Below are 23,007 nucleotides of genomic sequence, written 5' to 3' on the forward strand. Positions count from 1 at the left end.
GCCAGGGTGTTAACTACAGGACCATTTTATTAATACTGGAATCTTCACAGTGCATCTGTTACTTGTAGCAGTGACTACTTAATCACGGAAAGGATGGAAAGGGTGTGGGTAGAATTTATCCAAAACGGAAAGAAAATTAAAAAAAGTGGTTCTGATGGGACGAGAGGGTGGTAGGTGGGGGGTGGGAGTGAGTAGGAACCAGGAGGGGTGGCAAAATAAATTAAAAAAAAAAAGGAACACGTTAACAGCACCAGAAAAGTTACTTCAGTCAGAAGACACATCTGAAAAGAATATTTTGCTGTACAAAATGAAAAATGTAAGTGAAGAAGCCAAAGTCTGTGGTGCAGGACAATTGGCTCGGATCCCGAGGGTGGGCCTATGTGAGAGGCAGGTACTAAAGAGAAGGTGGCAGTGGGCAGAAGGGGACGTGGGGGTCAGACGAGGGATGGAGTATGTACAGCCCTGGAGGGAAGGGGAAGGCTAAGTGGGGATGGGTATGCCACCCCATCCTCTTCCTGCAAAGTCCCTGACTGCCCTTCCCATCAGGCTTAGAGCCCCCCCTCCCAGATGGCAGTGAGCCCATCCTCTCGGACACAGCCACACCCTAGGTGTAGGGGCCACATCTGCCCACCCCACATCATGCGTCCCTTTCTGTCAGCCCTGACAGTCCTAGGGGAAGGTGCCACCCCAGGGTTCCACATCTGGCCATCTGCTTTCCCGGACCTGATACTTGGTGACAACTGAGTTTGGTGGACAAGGGCTTAGATCTGGAGCTCATTCTCTAGAAATCTCATGGGTGCTGGAGCACCCAGGACCTTGGGCCCAGGTCAGCCCCAACTCCATTCCATCCTGACCACGGCACGCTCTCCAGACTCCCTATGGGGTGGGGGGAGTCTGCTGCCTGCTCTACCCGTACCGCCTGAATCTCCCCTCTCGTCCTACACATACATGCTTTGACTTACTCAGACTTGGGGTGCACAGTGGAGGCAATCCCCACTTTCTCTGGCCCCCGCTGCCAGCCCCAGCCAGGCCTGTAGGCAAAGACTTTCTAGGGATGGTGTTGCCTCTGGCAACAGAAAGTCAAAAGCAACCTTCTAAGACTTGCTCCAAGCTGGGCCTGCAGCTCACTCAGAACACAGCAGACTGGCCCGAGACCCTGGCCTATCCTCTCCAGCCTTATTCTACCAACACTCCAGTTGGAGAGAAGACTAGCTTCCCCTGGTCTGGGGAGAGCCGACTCCACCCTTTTCCTGCCACGAGCCCGTCGTGGGGCCCCCACATCTGTCTCAGGCACTCAGACACACACCCTGTATCACTAGCTAGCCCCACACATAGTTCCTGTCTGGGGTCAGCTCCATTTTATTACAGTCATAAAAATACCTCCCATACCCTCTAATGCTCCAGCCCTCATCCCTAGCAATGGGCGAGACTGTAACCCCAAGCTGCCCCCGAGTTAAAGCCTCGATGTGTCCAGATGAGAGCGGGGCGTTTAACATATCTGATGTGCGCCTCTGGCCTCGTTCCCCTGCTGCGCTGCCTCACCTCCACTAGCTACAAGTTACAGGGAGGGGAGCTGGAAGGTCCCCGAGGCAAGGCCCCTACATTTCCTCCCTCTAGGCTCTCTTTCCACACGAGTGGGCCTGCCTGGCTTCCCAACCTGACTATTCCCTAATCCCAGTCACAAATTGATACTCAGCTGATTGGGTGCCTGGCCCCTCCCATGACCATTCTGCCCCCAAAAGAGTGGAGTCTGGGAGAGGCAGGGTAAAGGCAAGAAGAAAGGGGACAGGGCCCAGGCAGGGAGAAGAGGGAGCCAGCATTCGAGGAAAGAGCTGGGCATATGGACGTGGGGGGCAGTAGGACCAGAGGAAGAGAACTGTGGACCCCGGGCCAGGTGGCAGGCCCAGCCATTGGTTATGGGCTCTGGGTTTGGGACAAAGTAGGGCCTACAGGAAGGAGCAGGAGGAGGTGAGGAAAGTATAAAACAGGCTCTGTCCTGGCGAGGTGCGGAAAGGAAGTCGCCTCCCGTGAGATGCTGAGATCAGCCTGGTCGTCTTTCTTTAAAGTGGCTGTGCCTCATTCCTGGCGCTGTTCTGTCTTCTGGCTGTGCCACTGCTCAGAGTGGCTGGCCATCGCTTGCAGACCAGGCCCCCTACTTGTGCCAGCCCAAACATGAAGGGGAGGGTGGCACCATCATAAGATACGGGGCGCCGACCTGTCGTTGGTGACGGTCCTGCGGAGTCGGACCCCGCGTCGAATTGCCACCAGCATGTCTTCGGCTGGGGGGTCACTGGTGGCAGCAGGGGGTGGGGTGGGCGTCTCCTCCGAGGCCGTGGCTGACAGAGCCGTCGGGAAGGGGAACTGGCCCTCACCCAGGGCATGGGCGCCGGCCACCAGCTCCCCGAGCTTCTCTACCAGGCTGTGCCTGTTGGCAGCCAGCTGCTGCTCTTCATCGTCCTCAGTGGCCAGCCCAACCCCAGCCCCGCTGTAGCTGGCCGCCTCTGGGGAAGGGCTGCCCCAGGCTGTGTTGGGGAGGCTGAGCCTCTTTGGGGAGGCTTTGGCCAGGTCTGGAGCCAGAGGCGAAGCCACTTCGTCTGTGTAGAAGACACACTCCTCGCTGCCTGCCCGAGTAGGCCCCACATAACCAGGGGAGTCGGGTACCGTGGGTGTCTTCACAGGGACGATGGGTGGGCGAATGGGGATGGGGCCAGCGCTGGACAGGGCGCGGCGCACAGTGGGCTTGGTAGAGGGTGTGCGGCGGATGGTGGCCACACCAGGAGGTGCACCTGAAGGTAGCCCCATGGCTGTGGGCAGCCCTGCAGTGGGCAGCCCAGCAGTTGAGGCAGGGCGCTTGGTCTGGATCAGGCGGCGGTAGTTCTGGGCAATGTTGCTGTTCCGAGGGATGGTGGATGATTTGTCGAACTCAGGGGGGCCCTCGCTGTCGGCATCCCCATTCACAGAGTAGCAGTCATAGTCTGAGCCTGGAGACACAGGGTGTGGTGAACCCAGGACCAAGGTGCTCCCTGAACCCCACATTTACTCAAGGAGACAGAGAGAAGGAAGGCCTCATCCCAGTTGTCCTGGGTTGGGTGGGTCCTGGGGTGGTGAAGGCCCAGCAAGCACATACAACCTGAGGGACCCCTCTAGGCCTACCCTGGGAGGGAATGGTGTCCTCGGAGCACGAAGGCGTGGTGGTCTGTGTGCTGTAGCCGCTGGAGTACTGCAGTGAGTCCCGGCTGCTCTTCTGGTGTTCCAGGCTCAGCCCACGGGTCAGCACCATGGCCAGGTCGCTGGCTGCAGGGGACACTTCCTCACCATGCTGAGGGTGGGGAAAATGGCGGACTAAAGCCTCACACTCCAAGTCAAACCCTCTTTAGGGACTTTAGAGAGCTCCATTAAGGTGGAGAGAGTAGGCCCGGAAGACCACCTGCAGGCATGTGGACAACCTGGCATTGACTCGAGAGCAGAGGTGGGTCTGGTTGGGGAGCTGTCTACTTACCTTGGCTGCTATGGTGGCAGGAGACATCCTGGTTCGTGGTACCTCCTCTCCACTGGGGCCCACAATGCTTCCACCAGCAGGGCCTGGCTCAGTGTCTCGCAGGAGCTCCACACGATCTTTCCTCCGCTGCAGGGTGGTGGCCGAGGGCTGTTCATGGGGACCCGCCTTGGTCCAGTCCTGCAAGGTAGGGCAAGCAAGTCAGAAGGACTCTTGGCCTTACTGCCAGTGACCAAAGAGGCCCTTCTTTGTGGTTGAGGCTCAGGGAGTGCTGATCTGTGAGGGGCCTATTGTTTACAATAAGGGCTAAGGCCCGAATCCGGTGGGCAGTGGTGACTTCAGTCCCACCAGCTCAGAGCAGGGCAGGTTGTTCCAAGACTCAAAGGCATGGCCACAGCAAATGCCCAAGCGTCTGCTTCACAAAGAAAGCTCCGTTACATATCGCTTTCTCGCGGAATCTGGCTGCCCTGCTGTAGCAATGCCCCGGGTTAGGAGGATATGGGATGGGTAGCTGGTGATGGCAACGGGACTGGGGCCAAGGGCACTGACCGAGGTAGGGGAGCTGCACTCGCTAACCGACTGGCAGGTTTCTGAGGCCTCGGAGGACGCAGAGCTGGAGGACTTCTGCCATGCAGAGGCGAGTGGGTGGTCGCAGACGGGGCCCGCGGACAGACAGGCCAGGGAGGCAGGGAGGAGAAAAGAGTTCTGGTCACAGCGGTAGCATGCAGTGAGCGGTTTGATAAAGCACTTCACCCCGTACTCCCCTCCTGGTATGACAGTCACCAAGACCACCATAGAAGGTAGCGTCCCAGGGAACATCCTGCAGGCGCCAACTTGCCCACAACCCAGTCCATATTTTTTTTTAATTTATTTATTTATTAAGGATTTCTGCCTCCTCCCCGCAACTGCTTCCCATTTCCCTCCCCCTCCCCCGATCAAGTCCCCCTACCTCATCTGCTCGAAGAGCAATCAGGGTTCCCTGACCTGTGGGAAGCCCAAGGACTGCCCACCTCTATCCAGGTCTCGTAAGGTGAGCATCCAAACTGCCTAGACTCCCACAAAGCCAGTACGTGCAGTAGGATCAAAAACCCATTGCCATTGTTCTTGAGTTCTCAGTAGTCCTCATTGTCCACTATGTTCAGCTATCCTGAGTGAGGTAAGCCAGACCCAAAAAGAGGAACATGGGATGTACTCACTCATATTTGGTTTCTAGCCATAAATAAAGGGTATTGAGCTTATAATTCATGTTCCTAGAGAAGCTAAATAAGAAGGTGAATCCAAAGACAAACATATAGGCATCCTCCTGAATATTAACCTTCATCAGGCGATGAAAGGAGACAGAGACAGAGACCCACATGGGAGCACCGGACAGAAATCTCAAGGTCCAAATCAGGAGCAGAATGAGACGGAGCACGAGCAAGGAACTCAGGACCACGAGGGGTGCACCCACACACTGAGACAATGGGGATGTTCTATCGGGAACTCACCAAGGCCAGCTGGCCTAGGTCTGAAAAAGCATGGGATAAACCCAGTCCATATTTTTAAGTCTTCAACTTAGGATTCACTGCTGACAGTTTATGCATGGCAGCAAAGGAAAGAGTGACACCAAGGACAAAGACGGATGTCTGGTTTGGGCATCTTGGCCGATGATGTCACTATTTCCTCAGGAAAGGGACGACCTAGAGTCCTGAGCGCCATTCTGGGTACATGTGGCTGAGCTGCCCATCAGTTCTTTGTGCTTAAGCACACGTATGACCTAGAGTAAGGGAAGAATTGGGACTGTGGCTAGGCACTGGGCAGCGGTCGGGCAGGATGAGGCGCGTGAGTCTCTGGGGCAGACACTCAGCAGCAGGGAGGAAGAGGATAGTCGGGTACAGGATCTCGAGGAGGATGCTGACTCTGGCGCTGAGACCAGAGCTGAAGTTGGGGGATGCCCCATCACTGTGGGATGGGTCAGCCAGGCCAGGGTGGCTTCAGTACCTTCCCCCGCCACCATTTCCATACCTCCTCCATTTAGACTACTAGACTTCCTACAGTGGAGAGCCAAGACCACCCGATGAGCCAAGACCACCCGATGAAAGAGAACAAGGCACCAGAGAAGAGGACCGAGGGGGAAACAACACATTCGCATTCAGCGATGTGACATTAGACAGTTAAGAAATCCAATGTTAAAACTCAGCAAGGAGGGCTGGAGAGATGGCTCAGAGGTTAAGAGCATTGCCTGCTCTTCCAAAGGTCCTGAGTTCAATTCCCAGCAACCACATGGTGGCTCACAACCATTTGTAATGGGGTCTGGTGCCCTCTTCTGGCCTGCAGGGATACACACAGACAGAATATTGTATACATAATAAATAAATATTAAAAAAAACTCAGCAAGGAAATTCAATGTCCACACACAGAAAAATGAAAACAACACAAACCATTAACAGTATGAAACTTCTTTAGCCCCAGAGAGAAGATCTACTGACACCTTTCCCTCTGAGGCTGGAGAGAAGAAAAGACATCCACAATCAACGTATTTACTTAGTGCTAGCAATCTCTGCCAGGGCAATAAAGCAGGAGAAAGAAAACAGAGAGAAGCTGGAGAGATGGTTCAGAGGTTAAGAGCACTGGCTGTGTTCGTGTTTTCAGAGGTCCTGATTTCAATTCCCAGCAACCACACTGAGTCACAACCATCTATAATGAGATCTGGTGCCCTCTTCTGGCATGCAGGCATACATGCAGACAGAACATTGTACATACAATAAATATATAAATATTGAGAAAAAAAAAAGAAATCAGAGAGTAAAGGTCTGGAGAAATAAGATGACAGAATAAAGAGTCTTTGAATGATCCAATATCTCAGGACAGGAAAAGAACTAATGATTTTTAAGATGGATAAATTAAATTGATTTTAAATTTAGAACTTCTAGTCCTTCAGATACTACTAAAGGGGCTGGAGGGACAGGCCAGCAGTTAAGAGCACTGCTGTTCTTGTAGACGACCTGGGTTCAGTTCCCGGTGCCCACATGGTGGCTCATAACTAGCTGTAATTCTAGTTCTAAGGGGTCTGATGCCTTCTTCAGGCCTCCTCGGGCACTGCATGCAGTGGTGCACATGAATTCAGGAAAATATATACTCAGAGAATATTTCTGCCGAAGGACATGTATCTATAATATATGCAGAGTTCTAAAAATCAGCACATACACAAATACTGTTCCTCTCATGGAAAATGGGCAAATGATATGAATAGGCCCTGCACAAAAGAATATATTCAAATGTACTTTAAAAGTATAAAGAAATATATTAGGCCTAGAAGCACACAACTTTAATTCCAGCACTCTGGAGGCAGAGACAGGCCAATCTCTGTGAGTCTGAGTCAAGTCTGGTCTACAGAGTGAGTTCCAGGACAGCCAGGGCTACGTAGTGAGACCCTGTCTCAAAGAAAAAGTATGAAAAACATTCTACCACATCACCATAAGGAACATTCAAATACGGGGTACTACTGCTGTATGCCTATTAAAATGGCTAACGTGGAAAGTTATAAAATACCAGGGCCAGTAGGGATGCGGCATAGCCAATAACTGTCATAACCGTGTTAATAAGAATCCTGCGATTCAAGAATTCTACTCCCACCCACAGAACTGTGTATTAGAAAGAGCATGGTGTGATGGTTAGCTTTTTTTTTTTTTTTTGGAGACAGGGTTTCTCTGTGGCTTTGGAGCCTGTCCTGGAGCTAGTTCGGTAGACCAGGCTGGTCTCGAACTCAGAGATCTGCCTGCCTCTGCCTCCCAAGTGCTGGGATTAAAGGCTTGCGCCACCATCGCCTGGCTATGGTTAGCTTTGTTAACTTGACAGAATGTATCAACCCTTGAGAAGAGAGATTGGCCTGTGCACATGTCTATGGGGGGTTGTCTTGAACTAATAGATCCAGCCCACTGTGGGCGGCACCAGTCCCTAGGCAGGGGGCCCTGATCTGTGTGAGCAGAGAAATCAGGGTGAGCACGGCAAACAAGCAAGCATGTATGGGTTCATTCACTGCTCTCTGCTAGTGACTGTCAATGAGCTGTTTGAAGCTCCTACTTTGGCTTCCCCATAAGGATGGACTATAACCTGGATAATAAAATGAATAAATCCCTTTCTCTTTTAAGAGGCCTCTTTGTTACGATATTTTATCACAGCAACAGAAATGAACCTAGAATACCAGGGGACTATCTAAATGTCCAGAAAACACAGACTACTCAAATAAATTACATACACATTCAATGGAATGTTACATATCAATGAAAATGATACCCGTTTCCATATAGAACAGATAAATCTAATGTCTCATAAACATAATGCTGAGAGCAGAAGTCAATACATAAGGCACGTACTATATGATTTCATATAAACCATATACATAAATTTTTTGTGGTACTGGGATCAAACCCAAGGCTTGACAACTAAACTATACTCCTAGTCTAGTAAATTATAGGGGTACGTGCGCGCGCGCACACACACACACACACACACACACACACACACACACACACACACACGAGCCAGGTGTGGGAGGGTAGCAATGGAGTAATGCAGACTTTGCGGATCAAGCTGTGTCTTGCTTTTTGTGCTGGCTGCGTTGAGTGTGCAGTTTGCAGACTTATCAGATATACCATTACGATACACTGACTTTGTATGGATGGACAGAATATATCAATTAAAAAAATTCTCGAGGGGCTGGAGAGATGGCTCAGAGGTTAAGAGCACTGCCTGCTCTACCAAAGGTCCTGAGTTCAATTCCCAGCAACCACATGGTGGCTCACAACCATCTGCAATGGGGTCTGGTGCCCTCTTCTGGCCCGCAGGCATAGACACAGACAGAATATTGTATACATAATAAATAAATAAATATTTAAAAAATAAAAGAAATTCTCGAGATTCAGTAGTAATGGGTTTTAACCCATAGAATCAAATAGTTTTATGAGTCCATTATGGCATAAATGTCCATTATGGCATATTGTATACATAATAAATAAATAAATATTTAAAAAATAAAAGAAATTCTCGAGATTCAGTAGTAATGGGTTTTAACCCATAGAATCAAATAGTTTTATGAGTCCATTATGGCATAAAAAAGTAAATGGCTATACAAATATATGGGGAGAAGGGACAGGTTGATTTTACAGTGGAATTTCAGTTAATAAATCTGGGAGGAAAGATGGAATCGGGAAATACCTACTGTAACAGATGATACTGAAATAAAGGTGTGAACGGTGGATGGGGACAGGGGTCTTGTAGCGTCCCACGGTGTCACCCATAGGATACTTCATTAATTACAAAAGGAAAATAAACAACGGGTAGTCTGATCAACTCCACCTCGTCACCAGCCACAAGGCAAAATGACATCCCATGTGGACACAGCACCACTTCCGCGGTGTTCTTGCCAGAGATGTTTGGCCTTTTAGTCTCAGCAAGAAGACATAAGACCAGCCCAAACTCACAGGCAGCCTATAGAATGCCTGAATGGGAGTCTTCAAAACATCAAAGTTGGGAAAGAAAGAAAATTGGGCCATTGTACACGGGAGAAGCATGGAAGGCACAAGAACTCGGTGCAACATAGGATTCTGTGCTGGATGCTGATCTCCTGGACCAGATGAAAGGACAGAGCGAAAACTAGTTAATGTGTATGTGTGCATGGGAGGGGGGTGGGACCCAAACGAAACCAAACAGAACAAAATAAAACAAACAAAGGCTGTAGAACATGTGATGTGATGCTTCTGGACCAGTCTTACTTCCCTGGGTTTGAAAATGGTTGGGGGCTCAGTGGTAGAGTGCTTGCCTAGCCTGCTTGAGGTCTTGGATTCCATTCTTAGTACTGGACAAAAAGAATTTCACCTTTGTATTTAAAGTGGGAGTGGTGGCTCACAACCACAATCACAGCATTTAGAAGGTTAAGGCAAGAAGACTGAGAGTTTGGGGCCAGCCTGAGTTATACAATGAGACACTGCTTAAAAATCAAGGGGGTAAGCCGGGCGGTGGTGGCGCACGCCTTTAATCCCAGCACTCGGGAGGCAAAGGCAGGCAGATCTCTGTGAGTTCGAGACCAGCCTGGTCTACACAGCTAGTTCCAGGACAGGCTCCAAAGCCACAAAGAAACCCTGTCTCGAAAAACCAAAAAAAAATAAAATAAAAAAAATCAAGGGGGTAAAGTAAAAAAAAATTGTTTGGTGATAAGATATTGATCTTGAGGTAAGACTGTGGACAGGACACCTGGGGACTCTGTATGTTTTCTGCAGCTCTTCTATAAGCCTAAATTGAAATAAGCCAGACTTGGAGGTATAGTCCTGTAATCCTAGAATTTGGGAGGCTGAAGGAGGGAGATTGCTAGTTTGAGGCCAGCCTGCAACACACAGGGAAAACTGCCCCTGATTTAAAACAGTAACAACAGAAACAAAACAAAACAAAACATTTAAGAATCAATTGAACAAAAAAGTCTTAAGTTCTTATTGGGTAGTAGTAAAAAAGGAAAAGAGAGAGAGAGAGGAAGTCAGAAGGAAGTGTGACATGCATTTAATTATAACCCTAGCAGAAGAACAGAAGCAATGAAAGTCGGGGTAAACATACTGACTGGGGACTGAGAGATGGCAAGAGTGAACACCTGAGATTGATCCCTAGAACCCATAGAGAAAAGGCAAGCCTATGACTGGAGCGCTGGCTCAGCCATCAAGAGCTGCTGCTTTCCCAGAGGGCCTGAGTTCGGTTCCCAGCATTCATGTCAGAGAGTTCACAACTGGCTGTAATCTCAGCTGGAGGAGCCAGGGCACCTGCAGCCACACACCTACCCACAATTTAAAATAGTAAAAAGAAACATATGTATTTTTTAAAAAAGCCAAGCATGGTTATGTATGCTTGCAATCCCCACACTGGGGAAGCAAAGACACGTGGAACCGGCCTACTTGGTGAGTTCCAGGTCAGTGATACCCTGCCTTAGAAAGTAAGGTGGACGGCTCCTGAGAAATAATATCCAAGGTTGACCTTGAGTCACCATATGCATCTGCAGCCATGTGCACCTACACACCCAGACACCACCACACCCATATATACAGATACACACAGGCAGGCAGGCAGACACATATACACAGACATACACACACACACACACACACACACACACACACACAGATACACACAGGCAGACAGACACATATACACAGACATACACACACACACACACACACACACACAGATACACACAGGCAGACAGACACATATACACAGACATACACACACACACATATACACACAGGCAGACAGACACATATACACACACACACACAGAGGTAAATCTAAGACCCTACCTAAGACTCAAAAATACCACATGTGTGGGTGACAGCTCAGCATCTGGTTCACTTCCCCGCATCCACATTGCAGCTCACAACGGTCCATGACTCCAGCTCTGGGGAATCTAACGCTCTCTTTCGAACTCCTCAGATACCAGGCATGTAAACAGTGCATAAAGTGCAGGCAAAACATCCCCCACATAAAACAATGAGTAATAAAACGGCCACGTACACCAATGGCTAAGGCTGGAGGACATCTCAGTGACAGAGCGCTTGTCTAGCTTGGATCATCCCCACAGAAAACGTCAGGTTGGATAAAACAAGAAAATCCAGGTACATGCTTTTTAAGAAACTCATCTAAAACACAGTGATACGCTCTTTAAAAGCAGCGTGGATACAGAGATAAATGATAGAAACGTGGACTAGCAGGAAGGCCATGTGACCAGTCTCCATGAGCTAATTGCTTCCCCTCTCAAGGACAGCCCGAGGCCCGTTCCCCACCCACGTGGTCCTCCTGATATTCACTCACCTGGCTGGTGATGTCGGAAGGCATGGGCGAAGGGGGCTTGGAGTAGGTGGCGTCCTGGGAGACGAAGCCAGAGTCGTGGGAGGAGACACTGGAGAGGCGGGTGGTGGCTGGCTGCGCTAGGCTGCGGTAGCGACAGGTGGAACTGGGTGAGTATGTTTGGGCACCCCCAGGCCATGGGGCTCCGCCACCCTTGGCACTGCTACCGCTGCTGGGGGCACTAAGGGAGTGAAGGAGGGCATGGCAGCCAGACAGGGAGACACAGGTGTGTTTAGAGCGGGAAGAGTGACAGATGAGGGTAGGGAGAGATGAGGAGCAAAGGAAAGAAAAGAAAAGGTCAGACTACGAGGTCCCAAGACCCAGGTACTACTGAAGCATTCCGGGATGGCATGTCTGAGTGCTGGGGAGTCCCCATCAGGGCACACCCAATGTGAGGAGTCCCTCTGCCTCCCACGTTACCATCAGATTCGGGATGGGGAAGCTGAGTCACCAGGCATTGCAAACTGAGAGCAGACACAAGCTGACAGTTCCTACACTGCCTCCTCGCAGCCACAGCCGGCTGCTGCGGTCTAGTCACAGTTGGGTATCTGGCATATGGTGAGGTGGGGGCATTTGGAGGCTGCTTGCTAGGTGGGTGCTACCTTGTCACCCCCCCTAGGGATGCAGATTTCTGTGGCTCTCTCTTTTGTCCAGTCATTCCAGTTCTGGCTAGCATTCCTGGCACTGAAGATGGCCCTTCTCCTGGGCATGGCCTTGGGCCTCCAAAGTCCCGCCCCCGAATATCTATCTCCTTTGTTCTCACATTCCTCCTAGGATGGCCACCAGCCACTGCTACTCACTCAATGTGTAAGAAGCCCCTGAGGCTGTGGGCCCACCTAACCCCTGGGTCCAGCTTCTCTCTAGCTCCCAGTGCCCAGACAGAGAGCATTCAGGGGAATGGGGTACCTGGGACAGAGCTTCCCTAATCTATAAGCTGTTCTGAGTTCATTGTCCTCCCTACGAGGACCCTTGAACCAAAAGCATCTCCTTCAAACTGGTCTCAGGGCCAGCCTGATGGATGAGCAAGAATTCAAGCCTCTCCCCATCTCCATGAGACCTAAAAAAGCCCACGCAAGCCAGGGCTGAAGCCTGTGGCAACTGCCGGGGACCAACTGGAGGCAACCAGCAGACTGGAGTGTCCTTTCCCATGAAGCCCAAACAGACATTCCCAGAAACCATCACACTACTTCTTGATCTTAGACTCTTTTATTGTTTATTGAGGCAGAGTCTCTATAGTCTTGGCTGGCCTTGAACTCATAGAGATACACTTGTCTCTGCTCCCCAAGTGCTAGGATTAAAGGCATGCGCTACCACAAATGGTGCTCCACCTAGCTTGTTAAAATTTGTTGTTTGAGACAGGGTCTTAATGAGCATCCCAGGCTGGCTTTGAACCCTTGATCTTCCTGTTTCCCTCCCCAAGTGCTAGGATTACTGGCCTGCATCACATGCAGTTTGATCTCACTGTCTTAGTACCATACCACAGTGTCCTAAGCCTGGCAGAGACCAAGGGCTAAATTACCACTCAAGTGTCTTAGTTCCCCTCTGACACAACGGTGCTAGGACTCACTGTAGAAGAACCTTTGGTGCCTGGCACACGAGATGCTCCATCAATGAAGTCACTTTCCGCCTTTCCTTCCAACCAACGCCTGCACCCATGTCCTCTACATGTGAAAAGTCTTTGGGGTGCTTAGATGCTATGTGAGTTCTGGGGCACTGAAGCAATTGCCAACTCAGCTTTCCTGGGTCCCCTAGACCTTCCTGGGATTACATCCTCCCAACTTCCATGAGTTCCCCACCCACCTGCACATGCTAGACTTCCGGGAGCTGGAGCTGCTGGGTGACGAGGGTGGCGTCTGGTACGACCAGCTGTAGTCAGAGCCCTTCAGATCTTTGATCACCTGGACAGAGACATGGGAGTGGTCATTAGAGGTAGCTCCTAACCTGCAGAATGTCTTATGCTTCAGAGAGCTGGTATGGCAGGACATTCTCCTCTCTGTCCCCAGCTATGAACTAAGCCTTAGGAGATGCCCTGAAGATCTCAAAGCCACCCTAGCCTTCTCCCAAGGCAGGCTTATGACTGAGCCCTGTCCTGCCAGGCAGGAGACGAGGGACAAGCATGCGCTCCCGAGGACTCATGTCAAGACAGTGCCATGACATCAGGGTTTGAGATCCTCTCTGGACCTTTCTTTTTTTTTTTTTTAAAGATTTATTTATTTATTATGTATACAACATTCTGTCTCGTTGTATGCCCGCACGCCAGATCTCAGTACAGATGGTTGTGAGCCACTATGTGGTTGCTGGGAATTGAACTCAGGACCTCTGGAAGAGCAGCCAGTGCTCTTAACCTCTGAGCCATCTCTCCAGCCCCTCTCTGGACCTTTCTGAGTCAGCTTAGAAGACCACTGAAAGAACCCAGTGAGGTACCCTGAGGGGGTTGTGCTACGGAGTGTGGGGTACACAGTAGGTTCCTAATCACAGGGGTGTCCAGGGCAGTGTGTTTCTGTGTGGTGGGCGGGTTTGGCTCAATGGGAAGGAGTGGTGTTCTGGGAGTGGATGGCAGCCAGGGATCTCTGGTTTTGAAGCGCCAAGCCCCAGGGACCCGGTTTCTGCCCATCTGTGATGGTTTGAGCCCTACTGGGTCCTGAGCACTTCATATGTCACCAGGGCAGGTATTCCCAGAAACCCCTGGACTTTTCCCCCCAAGTGCCTCCCCAAAATACTTCCCTCTTTTATCTACTGTCCCCACATGAGGGCAGGACTGCCTCTTCCCTGGTCCTGGTCTTGGCCCTTGACTCCAAGGCCGGCCGCACCTGCTCACTGGCGGGAGGCAGCTTGTGGGGCTCAGCGGTCAGCACCACCAGGTCGTCAATGATGCCCTGCAGGTGGGTGATCTCTCCCAGCATGGTCAGCTCGCCGTTCTGAGGAAGCAACCAGTCAGTACCCGGTCACCCACTCTGGCAAAACAGGCCTGTTAGGCCTCTCCTCTTTTGCCCTTCCCTGATCATCAACGCTGATCCAGGCTGAGTCTGTACAACCAGGGTAACTTCTGAAACCATCTGTTTAGACTGAGGCAGAATGTCACACACTGTAAGACCTGCTTTCAGGTCAGGTACACTGGGCCCTGCGTGAATTCCCCCAGGATCTCCAAGAAGCAATCTAGGAGGTTCAGAGGTCTAACTTGGGTCTGTTCCCCACCCCTCCCCAGGGAGGAGGGGCCAAGTCATCGAGAGACCCACCACCACAGGCTGAAGGAAGGTGATGAAGGTGCAGAAACGGCCCCGTTCCTCAATCAGCGCTCGGCGCACTGCCTGCTTCTCTGTCTCTTCCAGGAGCAGGTACATGTCATTGACATCTTGCAGTGCACTGTCCAGCTGAGGCTGCAGGTCTCCTTTCCCTGCAGGGGTTGGGAGGAGAGGCCGCGCTGGGGACGCTGGCCTGGTTGGCTGTACCCACGGTTTAGGCCCCTGTGGTGGTGTTTTTGGCTGTGGGGTTGGGGACAAAGGAGCCAGGGAGCATGGAGCAGGCTTAAGGCTTGTAGAGGGGCTGGTCCCACCAGAGCAGGCAGAGAAGACACACGGACAGACAGACAGACACAGCGACACCAAGCTGCACAGCCACCTGGGATCTGGGGTAAGCTAGACTACAGGGAGGCCAGCAGGAGGCCTCTATCACTCAGATGCTTTAACTGGCCCAACATGGCTACCTGACAGAGAGAGAGAGAGAGAGAGAGAGAGAGAGAGAGAGAGAAATGGATGAAAGCAGGACAAAGAGCAGGGTAGGGGCTCAGCTCAGCTTCAGGCCAGGCCATTAAGAGGTGCAGGGGTCAGGAGCTGTAGCCGGGCCTTGGGAGCGATGAGGAGAGTCTCAGCAAGGATCATAACTCAGCTCGGGCACCAGTGCACAAGGACAGCAACAAGGACAGCACAAAAAAGCAGAGAGAGAGGGAGAGAGATAGAGACAGAGAGGGGTGAGAGGATGATGTGGAGGAAAGGAAATGGTGGGGCTGAAGGAGTTGGTAACAGGTAAGGACCTGGCTGGCCTGGTGGGAGTGTGGGAGTGTGGCAGCCAGGGCCTGCGACCCCCACCCTGCCCAGCCAGTGAACCCCTCCTGGCCTGGCAGACTGACCCAGCAGTGGCTTAGGACTCACTTCTGGCCAAGGGTCCCAAGGACACCAGGGGAAGTGTGCCCCAGGCCCCTCCCTTGGTGGACCAAGCGCCTTCTTTGTTCCTTCTTGGCCTGGAGAGGTTCCTTCCAATGGCCCTGAGCTGGGGGGTGGGGGCGAAGGCAGACAAATGCAACAAGGACGGAAGGAGCAGCTGGAGAGACGGACATTTGACTTACCAAGCAGCTCTACAGGACGGATGTGGGAGGAGGAGAGGAGACAGAGAAAGAAAGAATGTGTGAAAGACAGCCGGATGAGCCACTCCTGGGGAGGGGTGGGGGCCTGGGCAGTCTGGGGTGCTGGGTGCTCCCTCAGTCCCACCCGACATGTTGGAGTGTCCTGGGCTGGGGACAGGATCCCCCTGGCCAGGATGACCGATGCCCTGGGGGTGCTCCACAGGGCGGTTGGGGCTAAGGAGTGGGGCCCGAGGGACTGGGCCTCAGCGGGGGTGCCGCGGGCTCTACCTTTGCGTGCTTTCTTCTGCAGCTTCAGCGTGTCCGATGACTTCTTTTTGATTTCATGCCTGGCTCGTTTGTACTCTGTGCAGAGGTGAGGGGGGGGCTATAGTAAGGGGTTCCTGTGGAGAGGTTCAGGAACCCCCCCGCAAAATCCCACTCTACCTTTCGCGTGGTCCTTGTCCAGTTGGTTGGCTGACTTCTTCCAGTCTTCGATGCGCTCCTGCAGTGGATTGATCAGACTCTCCAGCAGTGCGCTGCGGGAGAGAGCTGTGGATCAGGGCTCTAGGGGGCCGAGCGAGGGCAGGGATGGCCTCTCTAGGCTAGGATACCCCTACGAGCCTCTGTGCCCACTCACTTGGTGAACTGCCGCAGCTTGGTCTCGATGCTGCGGTGGCGCATGCACATGCGCGTGAGTGCTGAGCCAATGTCCCGCGTGGCCCCTGGCAAGGAAGCAAGCTGCATAGGAAGGGGCCTGGCTGGGGGGCCTCTGCAGTCCCAGCCTCGGGCCACGAGGGGGCGCGCTGTTCCACAAAGGAAGCCCCTGCCCCACCTCCATCACCAAACTAGGCTGGGACATGGGGCCATCCTAGCCTTCCTTGGCTTCTGGCTTCAGGTACCCTTCTGGCCAGAACAGGAGCCTTCCCTCCTTCCTAGCTGGGAGAAAGATGAGTCGCCCAAGGAAAAGCCAGTAAAATTTCTTAACGGTTCTACTGGGACCCAGGTGTGTGCAGATTCCGGAGGATGAAGCCCTGGGTTGGGTTATCACTCAAAAGCACAGAAGCCCAGGTGCTTGCTAGATGAACCAGGAGGAAAGGGGCCTCTGAGTCTGCAAGGACTATTTACTTAACCAAACGACTCTCAGATGGCACATGGGGATGGTTGAAAAACTACAGAGCCGCCTACAACTGCAAGACGATGATCTCCTGGTAATATCCCTGTCACCGCTCACCTGTCCCATGCCATCACAGCAGAAGCCAAGGTCTCCACTCTGGCCTGTGTGTCCTTCCCATGGCCCATATCCCTTTCCAGCCTCCCGGCCTACTCGGCGCAGCCCCCACCTACCACGCCCCCTCCCCACCTCTGGTGTTGGTGGCCATGTCAGCTACTTTCTGGAAGGCATCTAGGAAGGCCACAGCAGCCAGCACGGTGGTCCTGGGGAGACACACAGTGGGGGGTATGGTCAGCAGGTGAGAGGCCCTTCTCTATCCATCCCTGCCCAGTGTGGACAACCCTGCACGACTCACCTCAGCTGAGAGTGGAGCTTCGCGGCCTTGGAGTTGAAGTCCTCCCAGATGGGATAGGAGCTCTGTGGTGACGTGGGAGAGGAAGGAAGATGTTGTGAGATATGGGGCTATAGGGCTCCCCACATGTCCAAACTCTGTAGAGAGGGCCCCAGGCACAGGGCTAGGCATGAAGAAGTGTCCGCAGTTGGTGCTGCCATGTTCCCTTAGGGGAGACGGAGGAGATAGTGGGTGGCAGACAGTCTCTTCAGGGGCTTTCTTATTAGGCTCTGGGCTCAGCCCAATGGAGGACACCATATCCCTACCACATGTGGTAGAAGGTGGGCCCTGACCTGCTAGTGTTTGGGGGACGGGTGCTGTGGAAGGTGGAGATTGGCAGAACTGAAGGCACACAAGTCTAATGTGGCCCTGAAGCTGCTTTGGGTAAGCTAGTCAACCCTGGCTAGCGCCAGTGGCTAACAGGACCAGGGAGGCCATGGCTGCTCCACAGCCTGGTCAGCCTGCCTGGGACAAGTAGGCCCCAGGCTGAATGGGGCCTTGTGCAGCCAACAGAGCCACCTTTCTCCAGCCCCTCCTCTCCCCTCCAGGGGAACAGTGTGGCCTTTATCCTAGCCTGGCCAGAGACTCTAAGTTGGGAGGGGGTTTCCCAATAGGGAGGTCGGGTTCCTGGTGACTGAGTTGTCCAGTCTGATTAAGGGGCTTTTCTGGCGAATGCTCTCCCTTCATAGCTGCTAGGCCTGAAGAAAGTTCAGTCCTGGCCTGGGGGCGGCCCTGAGGGAAACCTTGCTCTTTGAAAGGTAGCCCAGGGCTAGCAAAGGCTCAGTCCCTGTCCCACATAGGCAGGCTGGGGCTGAGGCTTCTCTCAAGGTAAAAGGGACAGCAGAGCCTCAGGTCCCAAGGACTAAGGGAGGCTGTGCTTGGCTGGAACCCCAGGGTAGATCTAGGCAGCTTCTCCAGGGGCAGCAAGGAGGTGGGCTGTTTCACAGTTCCTCCGAAGCACCTTCTCCCTGCCAGTCAAGCCAGTGTCAGGGAAAGCAAATACCGAGACTGCACCAAAGCTGGAGGAAGAGGAGTTTGCAAGTGGGCTGTCCCTACTCACACAGCTCTGGATAGAAAGGAGCTAACCCAGGCATTGGCCTCTAGGGGTCTTTCAAGAAGGGCAGTGGTGGTGCACACCTTTAATCCCAGCACTTGGGAGGCAGAGGCAGGCGGATATATCTGTGAGTTCGAGGTCAGCCTGGTAAGTTCTAGGACTGGCTCCACAGTCCTGAGACTCTGTACTGAGAAACCCTGTCTCGGAAAACAAAGAAACAACCCACCAAAACCAAACAAAACAAACAAACAAGCAAACAAAACAAATCAAGAGGGGTTACTCTTACACCTTCTAAATGCCACATGGCTAAGAAAGCCTGCTAAGACCTCCTTCCAGAGTACAGAGAAAATATTGGGGTACAGGGTGTCTAAAGTTAGTTCTTCTGGCCCCCATGAATGCTTGGTCCCATGAGCAGTCCCCTGTGGTGGGGACAAACAATGGTGTTGCAGAGGCAAGCCCAGTTTCTTCTCAGATGAATCTGGACACCCCAGTCTTTAAGGCCCTGGGCTCCCCCCACTCCCCATGTCACCATGGTTCATAAAGAATCTCAAAGGCAAAAGAGATGAAAAGACCTGAATGACAGGTGCCCCAGGGAGAGCGTCATCTTCACTGGACCCAGGATCCAAGCCCCTGTTGCCATCACTGGGCCTATAACTGCATCGCCTGGCCAGGGGTTAGTCCTTACAACATGCATGCTCAGCTCATGCATCTCCTAGCACCCTGTGAGTGAGAGTCCTGAATGAAGTCCATTTTCTTGATGAGGAAAGAGAGGCTCAGCAAGGTTAACTGAAGATGGAAGGGTCCTGTTTTCAGGGGAGCAGGGTGATGAGCACCTACACTTCTAGGTGGGGAGGTGACAGAGACTGGAAGAACAAAGGAGACACCAGTTCCAGACACCAGTTCCGCCACAAGCATGGGGACTGCCCTGGGGCGGGGGCGGGGGAGGATGAGACAGAAGTAGCTGGGCTGAGGTGGAGTGTGTGGCTTTGGGGGGTGACCCTGGGCGTGTCCCCCCCAGCCTCAGGTTTCTTCAGTTGTAAAATCAGGAGAAGGGACACAGCTCCCTCACTGGGCTTGCATGTGGGCTCCGGGGGGCACTTACTGTGGGTGAAGGGAAACTGGTTTAGAGGGCAAGGACCTCTCTGCTGGGAGCCCTTCCCCACAGCCAGGGCCTGTGTGTCTGTGTGACACTCCCCACTCTGGCTTATGATGAGCCCATTTTCTGGATAGTCCGGTGAGGGATGAGGGCCCCAATGCCTCTATGGATGAGGCCTCTGGCCCTAGGCAAGTTCAAGTCTCTGGGTTCAGCTGGCCTGAGACAGAAGGCAGGACGAACCAGCTCTCCAAGGCCCTCCCAGCCTCTGGGGCTGTGCCATCCTCGGTTCCTATAGTTGAAGATATGACTGGGGACTCCCCCTCCAAGGCCATCCCTCATCCAGGGTTGGGCTTTCTAGTAGCTCCCTCCAGAGGGAGTTCACTGAGGGTAAGCCCCATGGGCAGTCTGAGTCTCCTTAATTTCCAGAGGTGGTCTCGGTTACCCAGTTTCAGAAAGGGATGCTGGTACCAGCCTAAAGCGGCCTTCTGAAGTTCAGGCAACCAGCCTTGAGGTGGCCAGTTCCCTCTATTATGCCAGGGTCCCTGATCACACACATGCCATTAGTAGGGGCATATCACATGTGATGCGACAATACTTGCTAAAGCCTCTTCCATCCTGCCCCCACATATCTAGAACTCTTGCCTGCCACTTAGCCCGAGCTCCTTGCTGAGAATGGACCTGTGTCTCATCTGTGTTCCTTACAACTGGAGGAAATGGAGGACACAGTCCTGCTGTTTCTTCTGGGCAGAAGCGGCTGCTTGCTGCAGTGTTCGCAGAGTGGCTGCCAGAGGGAGGCAGTGCCGGCAGCTCCCACCCTCTGCCAGTCCAGGAGTGGCCAGGGGAGGTGGTCTGGGTTACCCAGTTTCAGAAAGGGATGCTGGTACCAAGATTAAAATGCTTATAAGATGGGCAAAAAAATGCCAAGGGCCAGTGAAGGGGCCCTCAGGCTGAGCTGCCAGGGATGGGGGTCCCAAGGGAAAGTACGGAACTATGGGAAGGCACCCACACGCTGCTAGGTGGCAAGTCCCAGGCCAGTGTGGGTTTTGGGCCTCTTTTTTGTGGGGGTAAGGATCTGGAAGGTGGCTCTCCTCACCGGGGGTGTTCCCCTGGCAGCATTGGGAGGGAGCCCCAGTCTCTAATCTCTCTGCAAGCCACCACCTTCCTAAAGCACCTTTCTTTGCCTGGAACCCCTGGGGTAGAGAGCAGCTCTGTGTGGCTTCCGCAGCCCCCAGGGTCTAGGGTGGTTCTTGCTGAGTATGTGTAAGCCTGGGGTAGGGGAGTGGGGAGGCTCAGGAGTTTCTGTGCAGGGCCTAGTTCCCTCCCTGTCTGCCACCCTGTTCCTAGACGAACGAAGGGGTATGATGGGGGAGGGGGCAGAAACACTCCCACCCTGCCACTGAAGGAAGGCTCTTCTGCCTGGGCAGTTTTGGGGCAGTCCTGTCAAATACCGGCTTCTTTTGGGGTGAAGAAATATTCGGTAAATTAGGGCTGAGGTGAGAAGCAGGACCTAAGGGTCTCCATAATGACCTTGAGCCATTCCAAAGCCTCAGTTTCCCCACCTGAAAGGGATGCCAGCTCAGTCTGACCTTGAGTGATCAGGAAGTGGGGGTTGCTGAAAGCGCTTCCCCAACCCGGGGTTGCTTCACCAACACAGAGCCTTCTCCCTGCCTCCTCCCAAGGTGGATTCAGTCCTATCCTTGGGCTGCAGGGATGACCCCACCCGAGGACCGGAGTACTGGAGCTTGCTGGGGTTGTTGGTGGGGGGTGGGGCTGCATCCACGCAGACGGAGGCTGGCGGGGAAAGAGTTAACGGTTCTTTGCTTTATTATTTTTTTCCTGCTTTGGCGGTGACAGCATTGTCTGGGCTTCGGGGTGTATGTGGGGGGGGGCATTGTGGTGGAAGGGGGCGGAGGCCCGAGAGACCTTAGATTCGTTAAAGGGACTTAAGGGTCGGTACTGGAAACAAACCCAATTCTTAGTTTAGGGGTCTGGGGCAGGGAGAGCTCGCGGGTGCTCAGCCTTGGATCGCACCGGGCGACCTCATGGACACCCCAACTTGCGAGGACTCCCCCCAACCCAGACAGACACCCAGAGATCTGGGTGCAAGGCGGGCGCAGCAGGACAGGCTCAGACAAGGACACAGCGCGCGCGCGCGCGCACACACACACACACACACACACACACACACACACACACACACACACACACACACGAACATCGCCCCGCACGACCACAGCAGGATACGGCTGCCCGCCATGCGTCCCTCAGAGGGGTTCCGCGCCCAGGGGTACCTTCATGTCGTTGACGATGGCCTGGAAGAGCCCGCCCAGGGCGCCGCACTCCTTCTCTGCCGTCTCCATGCTGGGGCCGGGCGCGCGGCAGCAGGGCGCGCAAGGGGCGCGGGGAGCCGCGTAGGGGAGGGGCCGGGCCGCTGCGGGCGCTGCTCCGGGGCCGCGCCGGGGCTCCCGCTTCGGGGCTGCGCTCTCAGCGGCCGGTAGCGCGGCGCTCCGGGGTTGCGGGCCGTGGGCGGGCGGCGCGGGCCATGGCTCGGTGGGGCTGGGGGCGAGGCGGGCAGTTGGTGGCACAGCCTCGGCGCGGGCACTGGAGCAGCGGTGGCGGTAATCCGAGCCGCCGAGGCTTGGGCGTCACGTGGGCGCGGCGGAGGGAGGGCCGCAGGGAGGGAGCGCGGGAGGGGGCTGTGGGAAAGGCCGGGCGGGCGAGGGCCCATTCACGGCCAGAAACCAGGGCTTTGAAATCCGAGCCTTGGCGCTGCCAGACTGGTCGGGCGAGAGGGGCTGGCGGGCGCGGGCGCCACCGCGGGTCGGGGCGGCGCAGGGGCGGGGCCCGGCCAGCCCCCGGCGGGAGCACCCCCTCCTTGCACCTTCAAGGCCTTGGGCTCTCTAAAGATGAGTCCAGCCACGGATGCGGATGCGGTCCTTAGCACATCCCGCCAGACCGATAGGGAATGCGCGCAGAAGGTAATGAGAGCTGGATGCATTGGAGCTGTCCACCCCACAGACCATCCATAAAGTCCACCCTCCTGTACAAACATCCTTCCATTCCTTTTCTAACTGGTGCCGATGCCACCTGGATTGGGGGTGGAAATAGTGATGGTGTCCTGGCCCAACTTCCTTGTGAGTAGGGGTCTGTGTCAGACCTGCAGTGTAGTGTGTGTGGATGCACGCATGTGCCCGTTGGTGACGGTAAATACTGCTGTCGTCCTGGAGACTCCAAGTGAACCTACTCTCATGGGGTACACATAGTTAGGGCTCTAGGGAAAGGCAAGCACAAACTCCTGGCGACTAAAGGGACAGAACAGGCAATTAGTTCATTCGAAGGCCAAGCCAAGAAGGGCTAAAGTCTGGTGACAGGTACAGAGGTTCTTTGAGCTAAATCAAAGGTTGGGACATCTGTCTCTGACTACTTTCCTCCTACTCAGTGATCTGCAGTGCCCTGCTGTCCACATTGCACAGAGAATCAGAAAGCAGGGTTAAGGAATGGGAGTAAAGCCAAGAGTACGATGCTGGTCCTGGGAAGAGCTGAGCCCTGGACCCACATCCCCATCAGATGAATGGGCAGGACCCAGTACTGAGG

The 23,007-nt window shown here is 53.6% G+C and overlaps 1 protein-coding gene across 3 annotated transcripts; it reads right to left on the minus strand.

The window, feature by feature from the left end:
- Positions 1 to 9: 9 nt before the first annotated feature.
- On the minus strand, positions 10 to 21,872 carry Mtss2 (MTSS I-BAR domain containing 2). Of its 3 annotated transcripts, none has more exons than XM_075977329.1 (14): positions 21,705 to 21,872; positions 17,228 to 17,289; positions 17,062 to 17,135; positions 16,339 to 16,423; positions 16,146 to 16,237; positions 15,990 to 16,064; positions 14,599 to 14,756; positions 14,173 to 14,280; positions 13,163 to 13,260; positions 11,327 to 11,447; positions 4,046 to 4,120; positions 3,500 to 3,676; positions 3,154 to 3,319; positions 10 to 2,981 (listed from the first exon to the last, which is right to left on the minus strand). In XM_075977329.1, exons 1-14 carry the CDS (start codon positions 21,771 to 21,773, stop codon positions 2,194 to 2,196), a joined length of 2,148 nt encoding a protein of 715 aa, XP_075833444.1. In that variant the 5' UTR covers positions 21,774 to 21,872; the 3' UTR covers positions 10 to 2,193. The 3 variants fall into 3 exon arrangements, with proteins under 3 accessions (XP_075833444.1, XP_075833445.1, XP_075833443.1); XM_075977330.1 differs by having other exon boundaries at positions 11,327 to 11,543; XM_075977328.1 differs by lacking the exon at positions 4,046 to 4,120 and having other exon boundaries at positions 11,327 to 11,543.
- Between the last annotated feature and the right edge of the window lie 1,135 nt (positions 21,873 to 23,007).

Source organism: Microtus pennsylvanicus, chromosome 6 (assembly GCF_037038515.1).
Source record: "Microtus pennsylvanicus isolate mMicPen1 chromosome 6, mMicPen1.hap1, whole genome shotgun sequence".
Lineage (NCBI taxonomy): Eukaryota > Metazoa > Chordata > Mammalia > Rodentia > Cricetidae > Microtus > Microtus pennsylvanicus.